General features: G+C 35.9%; 1 protein-coding gene across 11 annotated transcripts; it reads right to left on the bottom strand.

Annotated features, from left to right (window-relative positions):
* Positions 1–7,412: 7,412 nt before the first annotated feature.
* Positions 7,413–10,963, bottom strand: LOC18421518 (microfibrillar-associated protein-like protein). Of its 11 annotated transcripts, none has more exons than XM_020661624.2 (4): positions 10,857–10,963; positions 10,682–10,776; positions 8,907–10,584; positions 7,413–7,754 (listed from the first exon to the last, which is right to left on the bottom strand). In XM_020661624.2, the coding sequence occupies exons 3-4, from the start codon at positions 10,076–10,078 to the stop codon at positions 7,640–7,642; spliced, it is 1,287 nt and encodes a 428-aa protein (XP_020517283.1). In that variant the 5' UTR covers positions 10,079–10,584; positions 10,682–10,776; positions 10,857–10,963; the 3' UTR covers positions 7,413–7,639. The 11 variants fall into 11 exon arrangements, with proteins under 11 accessions (XP_020517283.1, XP_088718062.1, XP_011624002.1 ...); XM_088861936.1 differs by having other exon boundaries at positions 8,907–10,414; XM_011625700.3 differs by having other exon boundaries at positions 10,682–10,963.
* Positions 10,964–12,770: the final 1,807 nt, after the last annotated feature.

The raw sequence follows: 12,770 nt of genomic DNA, 5'->3' as shown, positions 1-12,770 counted from the left end.
ACCAAGCAAATTGAAACAGCCACTGTAGCTACACTCCATTATCAAATGGTGTATAGATTACAGAACCATGCTTTTGATATAATTACCCCTTTATCCCCTGAACATGAGAATATTGCCTTGTTCATCAAAGTTGACAATAATTCCCAACCTGTCTGCCATTACATTCCTAGACAAATATCTCGAGAAAGGTTGCTTGAATTGATTCCATCCACATAGATGACAAATTATGAGAATTTCCAAAAACAAAGTCAACCAGTGATGCAATCAGATTCCAGAATGCCTGATGGAACAATTCAGATAAGTTTTCAGACACCTAGAGCTATTGAAAATCAAACCAGAGAAATATTCCCTACCCAATTTCAAGGACTACTTGAAAAAGTTCCAATTGTTGCTTTTGATAAAACAAGGAAACCAATTTATGAACAGAAAACTTTTGATGGTCATAATTGGTTTGATACTTGCAATTGTTCCACTTGTCTTAGAGATGATTTTGATGAAATACCAAAAAACAAAAACAAAAAGAAAAATTCATCTCAAAAAAAGCTTCATCAGAGATACATCGAAGGTGATCCAATTGTTGGATTACTTGGAGAAAGTTCAGGAAAATGGGATTATTACGTGACTTATGGTAGTAAAAAACCCAAACACACTGTTTCTGATATCGTCCCTACAGGATGGGATGGTCAGAATGAAATTCTGACAAAAGAATTCACATTCCAGAATGCTTAGCTTTTGATCTTCAAAGTTCAAGTTATGCCTCAAATATTCCTCCATTGCATGATTATGAAAAAATCCAAGAAAATGAAAAAGATGTATGGAAGATAAAAAATCCCAGTATAAGAGATGTTACTGGAGTACAAAAGTCTATATCCCCAGCTGAAGCAAGCCTCAATTGGCAAGCTGAAAATGCTAAATCACATAATTTAGCATTACTTCGAATAGAGGAAAAACAAAATGTTATGTCTTCTCAGTTACACGGAGTAGCTGGCATAATTGTTCAATTAAAAGAAAAGATTCAACTGTTGCATGAAGAGTTGATGCACATCTTATATACAATAAAGGATATTCATGAGCAATCCTATTTATTGAATCAGAAAGGAAAGGAAAACGTTTTTTTAGAAAAACAGTTACAAAGCCTTGAGAAAGATCTTTGGATGAAATCTCAATACCCTCAGCCACAATACGATTCCCAGAAGAAATGTTCTTTCCTCAATTACGAAAAAAACCAAATGTTTCAATACCCAGTTCTTCACAAAATCCAATACCTAAACCCTCAGTCACCTCTGCACCCACACCCATAACAGTTCTACCTCATAGTAGTCCTCAAATACCTAAAAATAAAACCCAAATGTTCCAGTTATCTGATACTGAACCTGATGTCATAGCCTCTTCAGTCCCAACTCAGATATTGATTCCCTCCAAACCCATGAACAATATGAGTTCATTCCTCAAAAACCTAGCAAAATAGCCTGAAGTAAATCTTCAAACTGAAACACAATCCTCAGAAGATATGTCTGATACCTCTGAAACTCTTGATGATAAATCCTCTTCTTCTTCTTTGGATTCAGATTCATTATTAATCATGAACCCTCATGAACCACCCCAAGAACCAGACCCTGTCATGGAAGAAGAATTTAGACCCCCTGACAACCAAGAACCTCAACCTATCCCAACCTATGGAGATTCATCTAAAGGATTTACTATTGATGACAATCTACCGTCTCGTTGGAATGACAAATTCAGAGAGATTCAAGGATGGATGCACTCAGAGATGCTTAATCCTGCAAATACATTAGCCAGTACAATTTCTAAAGTCATTGTAAGGCTAAGGGGACGCCTTTTTGATTGGTACATAAGTCCTGGAGAATATAGACAAACTCAGTTAAGAAATAGTCAGTCCATTGTTGAATTTCTTAATTATTTGGTCTCTGAATTTTTTGGCCCAGTTAAGTATGAACAAATTGCGGCCAGAGATGAATTTTTTCATCTTAAATGTTGTTCTTTCAAGAGACAAGATCTTGAAAAACATTTTTCGGAGATGAACAAGAGATACCATAAACTAGGAGGAATTGATGATATAAATTTGAAACAATTTTGTCTTGAATCCATACCTCCCACTCTTGGTAAAGAAGCAACAAAGACAATGGAAAATCAAGTACTTACTATTCAGAAAACTAGTTTTGGTGAATTATACCAGTTTGTTCTCCATGCTTTGAAAAGACTCTGCAACCAAGTTGAATTTGCGAAACAAATGGAAAAAAAATAAGTATTTCTTGGAAAATCTTGTGATAAACCATATCTCAAGATTAAATGTGATGCAGAAAAACAGTGTTCGTGTCCACCTGTTTCGAAAGGAAAAAGAAGAAATTCAAAAGATTCAAATATCTTCGAAAATCAAGATTCAGAGGACACAAGAAAGGAGATAGATGCTATGTTTGTGGAAAGAAAGGACACTTTGCAAAAGATTGCCCAAATCAAAAAAAGATAATACATCTTTTGTCACAGGTTCTCGAAGAAGAAATTGATGATGATTTAGAATCTGTGTTTTCTCTTGATGATGAACAGAGTCCTGAAACATTGATATCCATTTCCTATTTTGGTAATTATGAGCTAAATGAAAACAGCAACACCCTTGTTCCAAAGATATTGTCTCCACGGGAGGAAATTTCAGACATAAACAGTCTACCCTATCAGTCTACCCCAATAGCCCTTGTTCAGATACTCCAAGAATACTATTCCAAGCCTTTGACCATGCCAGCATTTTTTTATTCAGGTGCATCAGCTAGTATTTTAAAACCTGATTTATTACCAAAACAGTTTTGGGAAACATGTAACCAGACTTTTAAAGCTGCAAATGGAGAGAAATTTACCATAACTCAAATTAGCAAACCCATTTTGATAAAACTCTTTCCAAATTAGTTATTCAACATAAACTCTTAGAATCCTATTTGCCAAGAAGGAACTTTTACTTGGATTTGATGTTTTGCATCAAGTAAAACTTCAATAGATTTCCAAAGGATTGCATTATAGGAACCTAACCTTGCTCTAGATTGCTTCCATAGACCAACCTTGCACCTTAGAAACTGTGAGACAAAAAATTATATCAGATTGTTGTGCCAATTCCCACTCTGAGTTTCTCAAAAAATGTACCAACCCATTATGGAGAAATCAGAATTTTTATGTTAAACTGCCTTTTAGGAATAATGAAGACATAAATCCTACAAAGGCTTCTCACAAAGGTTTAAACCCAGATCTATTGGAACAAGCTAAGCTAAAGATACAGGATTTGATAAAGGAACAATTAATTGAAATTACTAGTTCTCCTTGGGCTTGTGAAGCTTTTTATGTAAATAAAAGAGCTGAACGAATTCGAAGAAAACTCAGGCTAGTAATCAAGTATCAACCTTTGAATACACTCCTTGCAGATGATAAATTCCCTTTGCCTAGTCAAATTGTACTATTTTCTCAGATTTCTCATGCCCACATATTTTCCAAAATTTGACTTAAAATCAAGATTTTGGTAAATAGGAATTCACCCAGATGATAGTCCTAAAACAACCTTTTGTTTACCAAATTACCATTTCCAATGGACGGTTATGCCTTTTGGTTTGAAAAATGCACCTACATATTTTCAAAAAGTCTTAACTACCATTTTTGAACCAATCTCAACACAAGCACTGATATATATAGATGACATACTCCTCTTTTCTCCTGATCTAGATAGTCATGTTCTCTTGTTAGAAAAGTTCTACTCCTATGCTGTAAATATGATATTATGCTTTCTGAAAAAAAAATGTGTCTTTGCTACTACCGAAATAGACTTCTTTGGAATACATTTTCACAATGGAATGTACAAAGTCCAGCCCCATATAGCCAAACACTTGCTAGAATTCCCTGATACTGTATCTTCTGTAAAGCAAATCCAGTAATTATTAGGAATCGTAAATTATATGGCCCCTTTTATTCCTAAACTCTCTCTGTTTTCTAGTCCTCTTTACCTTTTGTTAAAGAAAAAAGCACCGCCATGGACAAGAAAACAGACTGAGTGTGTTCTAGAGCTCAAAAGATTATCTCAAAATTTACCTTCTTTAAAAATCCCCTCTACAGGAAAAAGAATTTTGCAAACAGATGCTTCAGATGAATTTTGGGCATATATTTTACTTGAAGAAAAAGAAAGAGACAGAATGATTTGAGGACACAATATAGATGAGCATAAGAAATCAACAGGTAAGGAACAGATAAGGAATAGGATAACATTGATAAAATATTAAGGAAACAGTTGAACATAATTAATGACATACAAATATGCACACCGAGGGTCTATTACTATAAGGATCAAGCTTACAAATACAAGCATAAGAAGAAAGCATAAGTAGAAAGCATAAGAAAGAAGCACACCAACAAAAAGAAATTAGGCTGAGAGGCTCTAAGCAGCGCTCTGGCTTTACAACTGACTTAAAGGGCCTTATATAGGCATCGAACTTGAAATCCGAATTCCAAAAGATAATAAAGTAAGACAGGTAGCCAGGACAGGTGGCCATTATGAACAATAAAAAGTGATTGTAAGTAGACGGGTGGCCGACATGAACAGTGAACAATGGACAGGTGGCTTCTTATCTTGAACAGTGATGTCCACAGTGATGTCGAACAGTGTTGCCGACAGAATAGTATCAAACAATGTTTTTCAATCAGTGTCATAATTGAGGGGATAACCATCAGAATCGTAGCTTGGTGAAGAAGGATTGGACGGGCTGTGTGAGGGTCCAATGTATGTTTCATCACTGGAGCTATCAATGGTTTCTATAAGGTTGCAACCTTAAACAATCCAATTAAGGCGCACCACCAAATTTTATCATAACATGTAATTTTGGTGTAAAAATTCTTAGGATTATATGAAAATCTATTTTCGTCTCCAATTATAAAATTTTTAACTTCAAAAATGGTTAAAATCAAGTAGATCTATAAACATATGAAATCTTGAAAATGGATGGTTTAGATAATATGTTGCAAGATGCACTATTTATGAGTTTTTTTTTCATATTCATACATATCGATGTTGAGATGATCCAACATTAAAACAACTTTGCCGATGGATTTTTGAGGTGCATCTTTAATTCTACATTTTCAGGTTGCAACCTTATATAAATTTTTCCTATCTTATACTGCACATGTTGGACTTTAACAAAGTAAAAAGTTAAAGAGGCCAGGTATTGAACCCTAGAGGTCTCACCCCATAAAGACTTAAAAAGGCACAACTACCATCTTAGGTCACTTATAGTGTTGTTTTCAATTTTGGGAATTATTATATATAAGATATTTATAGAGTAATACCTCGTACAATTGTGTCAAGGAAGTATTGGGGTTTTTACCCCGCCTACTAGACACCTAGACATGTACTAAACACAAACACTCGATATAATACGGGGGATCCAAAAAAAAAACTCAGCCTACATAGTTAACATGTAGAAATAGGCATAAACATTTCTTTCCCCATATATCATGACTGACTATGAGTGTAAAAATCTCTACATGTAAGGGTGGCACTAGCTACCTACATTACATAGGACATGGATACAAATATTTGTATCTGACTCCAATTTGAAGACTCCAACATCTGACTCATCTACCCATAGTTTGCCAAGTACGGTACTAACACGACACATCTCCTGCAACGCATATGTATCTACATATATTTATACATAAAACTAATTTTTGACTTTTTTATAATAGTAGTAATTTAAAATAAAAGAATGTTATGCATAAAACTAATTTTTGGCCTTCTGATAATAACGATATCTTAAAATAAATAAAAAATGTTGGTCTAAATCAATGACTAATGTCCAAATCATTTGACACATATGCCCAAGTCTCTTACAAAATAGACATGTGCGTCTTACTCTAAAACACACGACTAACCAAAACAGAGGGCAGGTCTTGTTTGTCCAATCTGTGGACTTGCATGTCAGTCAACATAATAGCCATGCCATGTCTACAAATCCATAAAACTGAATCTCCGGAGACGAATGTCGACACTTCTTTACCCATGTCTTCCATGTCTGCACAGGTGTCTATGCTTTGGCATGTGGATGGTCCTAAATGCACGCAACACTAATGTCATTACCCAACTACCTATTAATAAGTGTGTTCCATCCCCAATTTGCTTTGCAGGCAAGAGACTTCACCATGACAACATGGAAGCACAACCCATAAATTACTCGCTCTTCCAGTCATCTCTCATCCCATATAGTGAGCTTTCCATCATGTACCACCTTCAATCAATGGATCCATCACTTGTTTACTCTCTGTCATGCACATTAGCATCACATATAAGTGTATCATGATTCATAACTGTTCCTATTAGTCCTAAATCTGGAAACCTCTTTCATAACTGGTCAGATCATCTCTACCCATGTAACCAAGTCAATTATATCAAACCTCATCTACCCTCTCCCTTGCACTTGTAAATCTTTTTGTACCCTCTCAAATCTGTCTCCCCAACATGGATCCTAGATAGCACCCAGCAGTATATGGAAATGTGTGCACAAAAAGTGCAATATGCATGAATGTATATGCATGAATGCTATACATGGATCCTAGATATCTCCCCATATGTTACTTTAGCATATGGGTCTCAAAGTTCCTTCTTGAACTCGTCGGAAGGTCAGACTCTTTTGGAAGCTTTGCAAATTCAGAGGTTCACGGAGAGAGAGGAATGACAACTCTGGAGAGTTAATATCCTCTTCTGATTTGTCGTCGTCTAGTAACTTTGGTGTATCTCCAAAGGTACCAATGGCTTGTCAGTAATGATCGGTGATGGCAGCATCAACATATTCTAAAATAAAAAATTTGCCTTTCTGAGAGCTCTTAATGCATACCCATAATCCCACAAAGTCGTTCCCATGATAAATTACCAAATTAAGATGACAGAGTCAAATAAAGATTCAGCATGTGTGATATTTCCCAAAGTTAGGAGTCAGAATGTAAGACAAATTACCAAATTAAGATGACTGAGAGTCAAATAAAGATTCAGCATGTGTGATATTCCCAAAGTTTGGAGTCAGAATGTAAGTTGCAAAAAATACGTATAGACTAGATCCCCACATACCAATCAAAAATAAAAAAAGAAAAGCAAAAATAGAACATGAAGCAAACAAATCCTCAAGGCAATAGGAACAAACATGCATCAACACACAATGGCTGGATTTTGGATATTTCACAGAAAAGTAAAAGAAGACTAAGGAGAAGAAGGAAAAGAGGAAGGCCTCTACTAAAACCAACAAGATTAGCTTTAGGCGCGCTTTATCATATAAAGAATTCCAGAGGCCTCTCTTTAATGCTGAACCCAGAAAAAAAAACAAGAATGAGAAGCTAGTCAAAGCCATAACCCTAAGAAGTATGTTAACAAGTGAATATAATGGAATCTACTTGTTTATCATCATTTTACGCATAAAATACAAAAATTCTTGTATCAAGCCATCCGCAATCACCACAAGAAAATGCTGTCAAAACATCACTGATGACAAAAGATTACCCCAAGAGAAGTCAAGGCACAGAGATAAAACTAACATTCGTCAACATCAACAGAACCTTTGCTTGTCGCCCATCTAGCCAAATATGGCCTTGAGTCCACAACATGAAATCACCGTTGGTCCCAATCCTTCAACTTTTTGCTCCCTTTAGGTTTGGCAATAGGCATGTTCATGGCAGCCATTTTGGCATTGTATTTTGCTCGGAGAGTATCATTATATGTCCATCTACAGATACAACAAGAACTAACCAATATGAATAAATACAAAGAAAGAACCCTTTGTCAATAGAATCAACACCAGTAACTTGCTCTAGAAAGATAAACACCAATAAAATCTATTCCACTCTTATAACTTGAGTACTCACAACCGAAGTCTATCCTAGAACAATAAGCATTAGAGCTAATCGAATTTTCACCACTGAAGGATAAATATGTTACATGAATAAAAAATTGACAGAGTAATAATATCCAATGGACTGGGGAAAAGACAGTCTATCAGGATCATCACCATGCGATGAAATGATGGGCAAATGGTGGGAGATCCACTGGACCCCAGTGATATCCCCCACTCCTCCACCATAATGGTAAATCAATCCATGGCCCGGTGATGACCCCAACGAATTTTAGTTTTCCATAGTCCATTTAATCATGAAATAATCGTACCAAACAAATATCAAAGAAGTTTGCATTTCAAAAAGGGGACAGCTTTCCATGTGACCCCACCCACATATAAATTATATCTAACTCCAATTCTCAGCAGTTCGATCTGAATAGGTGGCTAGGATTGCTCATGCCACAATGTCACACCAAAACCTCTGTTTGATTTTTTATTTTTTCTTTTACAAAATATTTGAGTGAAATTTGGGGTGTCCCATCTTCTTATTGAGGCGCACCAAGTAAAAATAGAAAAAAGATATATTTCTCATGAAATAAATGACGAAAATGCCCCCAGTAGTTTTGGGGGTATTCTGGTAATTTTTCATCAAGGGAAATTTTATTTTATTTTTCTCATGTCTGCCCTGCCAGATGTATGCATGCCCCAAATTTCACTGCAAAATGATTTATACAGTGAAGATTAAAAATGAAACACTCTGAGCCGTCGGATCAAGATCTGACACTCGAGAACCATCTTGAGATATTGTGACTCAAGCCATCCCAACCATCTACTCGAATTTGACGGCTGAGAGCAGAGGTCACATATACTTTATATGTGGGTGGGGTCACATGTAAAGCTTTCCCTTTCAAAAAAACAAGCAAATCAACTCCTCTTTTCAAGAATGTAAATAACTATACCAATATCAACAAACGTAACATTCCAAAAAACACGAAATCAACTTATTAAGAAATCAAAGAATTATAATGTCTAAGCCAAACTTACGGGTTGTTCCAATCAGTCGTATCCTCTGCAACAAGATGCTTCCACTTAGTCCTCCCGCTACGCCCAAAATGTTTCACTTGCATAACCTTTGGCAATATGGTTTTGTCCATCTTGTCCTCACCAGTGGGGGCTGAGAAATCACGGCTATAAATATCATTAGCCCCTGCTGTACCAGAGTTATCATCTGGGTCAGTTTGGTAGAAAGCACCTTTGTGATAATACTTTTGCATAAATCTCCATTTTTGTTTTGGTGGGGCTAGAGGTTTTGGGTTCTTCCTCTCCCACTCTCTTCTCTCTTCCTCAGTCATATTCCTAACCTTCTCTATCTCCTCTTTCTCCTTCAGCATAGCCTCTCTTGCTTCTCTATCCCTCTTTATCCTCGAAATCTCTCTAGCCTTCCAAGCTTCGTATTCTTCAGCTTCATTCATCTCATCATCTGTGTCCACGTCCCCAGTATTGGCCTCCATTTCTGCATTTTTTTGGATTTCTTCATCCTTCCTAATCTCTTCGACCACTATTTGCTTGGTTTGAATCTTTCTCTCATCTAATCTCCTTCTCATTTTCTCTTCGAAAGCACGCTCCTCCGCTTCAATCCTTTCACGCTCAGCTATCGTATCACGCTCAGATTTGGGGATAAAAACAGGTTTCACCATTGCAATACCAGCTTGCTCCTCTTCTGAATCAGTCTCATATTCAGATTCTTCCTCTTCCTCTTCTTCTTCCTCCTCCTCTTCTTCTGGTTGAACAATAGCCTCTTCTCTTTCCAATAACTTCTCTCTAATCCTTCTCCTTCTCTCCTCCAAAGCCTCCTCATCTTCTTCCTCTAAGTCCAACCCTTCTTGGGCTTTCTTCTCTTCCTCTCGTGTCGAGACAATCTCAGCTTGACGAATCAGCCTATGAGTTGCAATGGCTTCTTCTCTATCTTTGCGACTCTCTGCTAACCTACGAAGCCTAGCATCATCTTTGTTCTGAAGTTCGATATCTTCTCTTGGAAAAGCCTTCTCCAAGGCAATGGCTTTAGATGTTTTTATGTCAGTTTCTTCATCTGCATCATCTGCCCATTCTGGAGCTTTACCAGGCCAATACCTCTTCACCTTTGTTTGCCCTATCTTACCTCTAAGTTTATCCCTAATGGCTATAACGGTATCACTAACTCCTGCTGTAACGGACATGGCTGATTTCTTTGCCCTTCCTGGTGTTATTTAGATATCAAAGCAGAGAGATGCAAGATTTAAGGACAGCGATTTTGAGTTTCCCCAAATTCTTCAATAGTTCAGACCCAGAACACACTCAGAGACATTGATGTGCTCTCCCTGTTTTCAATTTACTCAACTCTTCAATAATTCAAACAAATTTCAGCTTCAAAGCCCTATTTTATCTTGAACCAAAAACCCTAATCTCCTCAAAAATTTCTCTAATACTCTCAGTCAACTTAACTCATCCAAATTTTCTCCATGCATGTATTTGATACTGGATCCTTTGTCTATGAAAATCGGAAAACCACAGCCCTAATTCATCAAAAAAAAAAAAAGTCCATAAAATATAGATTTTCCCATTCTCATTTTTATGTATATCTTGAAATTAAGGCATAACCCTAATTGTGCTGCCTATTAATGCGTGTCTTTCCCAACGTTGCAGAATCATACAAAACCACAGAACAAAACCCTAATCCGTAACTCTGTAATGGAAAAGCAAATCCAAGGAAAACAGAAAGAAATTCAATAAAAAGCCCTGCAAGAAAAATAGAGACAAGTTCTTTTAAAAATAAAACTTACAGGGAGCCGCTGCTACCAGAAAAATTGGGCGATAACAGAATAAAAAGCTTCGATTCTAGCCCTTGGACTTATATACCTAGAAGTTTTGAAATGACCTGGTACACAGGGACAGGCAGTGAGCCGCTAAAGGGGTAACCGCAGAAGTGTTGAGCCTAATTTAAACCAACCCACCCACCCGTAGTCACTGTGCTGGGGGATGAGACGGGAACAGCGAGCTCATTCGTTAATCATCCGGTTGTAGCTCGGTCACCGAGTTCACCCATTTCGGAGACTTTGCGTTTCGCCCGAAGAATCCCTCATCGTTTATGTAAAGACAGAAGTGAAAGTAACCTTACCTTAAATAGTTTTATCCAAACTTCAAGTAAATACGATTCTAACAGACAACGACAACTACGCCCAATTTTGGAGCGCTAATAGTAAACTCAAAACAGGCACATGTCTAAAATCTAAAAATAATAAAATAAAACATATTAAAAATCCCTGACATCAATCCTTAATAACAAGTATGATAAAAAAAATTTGATTAATGTAGTGATTTTTTTACATTATGTACCTAGGTCATGCTTTCTACATGTTTCTATACATCTATGAACCACCAACATATTTATCTTTTGGGTGCGGTTTATATAGAGCCTAGGCTCTAGACAATCAAATTAGAGCCTGCCTTCAAATAGTGTAAAGAAATATAGTTTCAATATTGGAAATCTTTATGATAGCCTTAAAGTATATTTTCATATTTATTTATAAAATTGAAAACTTCAAAAATAGTGTAGATTGACGGCTCAATAAAAACTTGAAAATTGATGGTCCAAAAATGTGTTATGAAATACACTATTTCTAAAACTTAAAATCCATTTTTTTTCTTTTCTCATATCCATACATCTCGATGTTGAGATGATCAAATTGAAGATATTTGGGCATCAAACAACCTCTTCTAGTCAAATTTTTGAGGTAGGCTCAAATTTGATAGTTTAGAGCCTCGGCTTTATATAAACTTTTCCCTTATCCATTTATTATGGGGACTTATGGCCTCGGGGTACGACATACAGGATGGCAGATTTGAATTCGCACAGCTGACCCAAATAGTTGATAAAGATGATGATGATGATGATAACTTATTTATCTTTTATATATTAAGTTAGAAAGGCCACTATTGCGACACCCTAGTTTGATGTATGATTTTCTAGTAGCCCCACATATTTAAAAGAAGGAAAATTGTCTCATGCAGGCTGGACCACATTTCTACATATGCAGTCCAGAAAGTGTAAAGCATCCATCTTAAAGATGGATGCAAGTGGGTGTTCCAGAAACTAAAGGTCCAAATGTTTTCTTACCAGAATTATCATTTTTAGTTTTAAAAATTTATTTATTTTTTCACATTCATGATCTCCATGTTAGAGATTACATATCCTCAAAATTTAAGTCTTAAAATCCATGTCAAAAATAGATTTATTAAGAGGCCTCCATTTCTACATATGCGGGCTTGACCGAACAGAAATTGGGTCCTTAAAGAATTATCGGTATTAGTTTTTCAAAAAAGCTGTCTCCTAACTCCTTGAACCCATTTAACTTTATTTTATGACATTTTAAAGTCCCAAACACATTTTAGAATAACATACTCTATTTCTCTCATATTTTTTTTTAAGATCTTCTTTTCCATCACCCTCTCTTTGCATTTACAAGGCAGGGTATGCATTAGTTACTAACTCACTAACATTATTATGCATTCCTTGAGGTCGCTGCTCGCCTTTCATGCCCTAAAACATGGCATCAAAGAGAGAGGGGGAAAATATGACCGTAAAAAGAGGGAGAAAGATAGCTTTGAAAATCGTTTGAGATATAAAAATATCATAAAATATAGTCAAATGAGTTTAAAGAGTTAGAAGATAGGTTTTTTAAAAAACAAATGCAGCTCATTTTACTAGGGAGATGGTGCAATAAATTTAGGTGTAGATAAATTTTTAATTTTTAATTTTTTAATTTTTTTATCTTCATGCTTTAAATATATTTCACTTTTGTCCTTCTATTTGTATATCCCTCCTACCTCTATTATCTTATCTTTTATCTTTATTTTATCTTTTTAAAATTA

The sequence above is a fragment of the Amborella trichopoda genome, chromosome 3 (assembly GCF_054954075.1).
Source record: "Amborella trichopoda isolate Santa Cruz 75 chromosome 3, AtrichopodaSantaCruz75HAP2 v2.0, whole genome shotgun sequence".
Taxonomy (NCBI): Eukaryota; Viridiplantae; Streptophyta; class Magnoliopsida; order Amborellales; family Amborellaceae; genus Amborella; species Amborella trichopoda.
The sequence above is the reverse complement of the archived record's forward strand: the minus strand, read 5'-3'. Positions and strand labels throughout refer to the sequence as shown.

Bases quoted from the DNA above. Each gene is read 5' to 3' on its own strand.
- LOC18421518 (XM_088861931.1), bottom strand. From the start codon at position 10,078: ATGTCCGTTACAGCAGGAGTTAGTGATACCGTTATAGCCATTAGGGAT. The intron at 7,755-8,906 runs GTAAGTTTGGCT...TTGTATCTGTAG, and splicing joins ACGACTGATTGGAACAACCC to ATGGACATATAATGATACTC.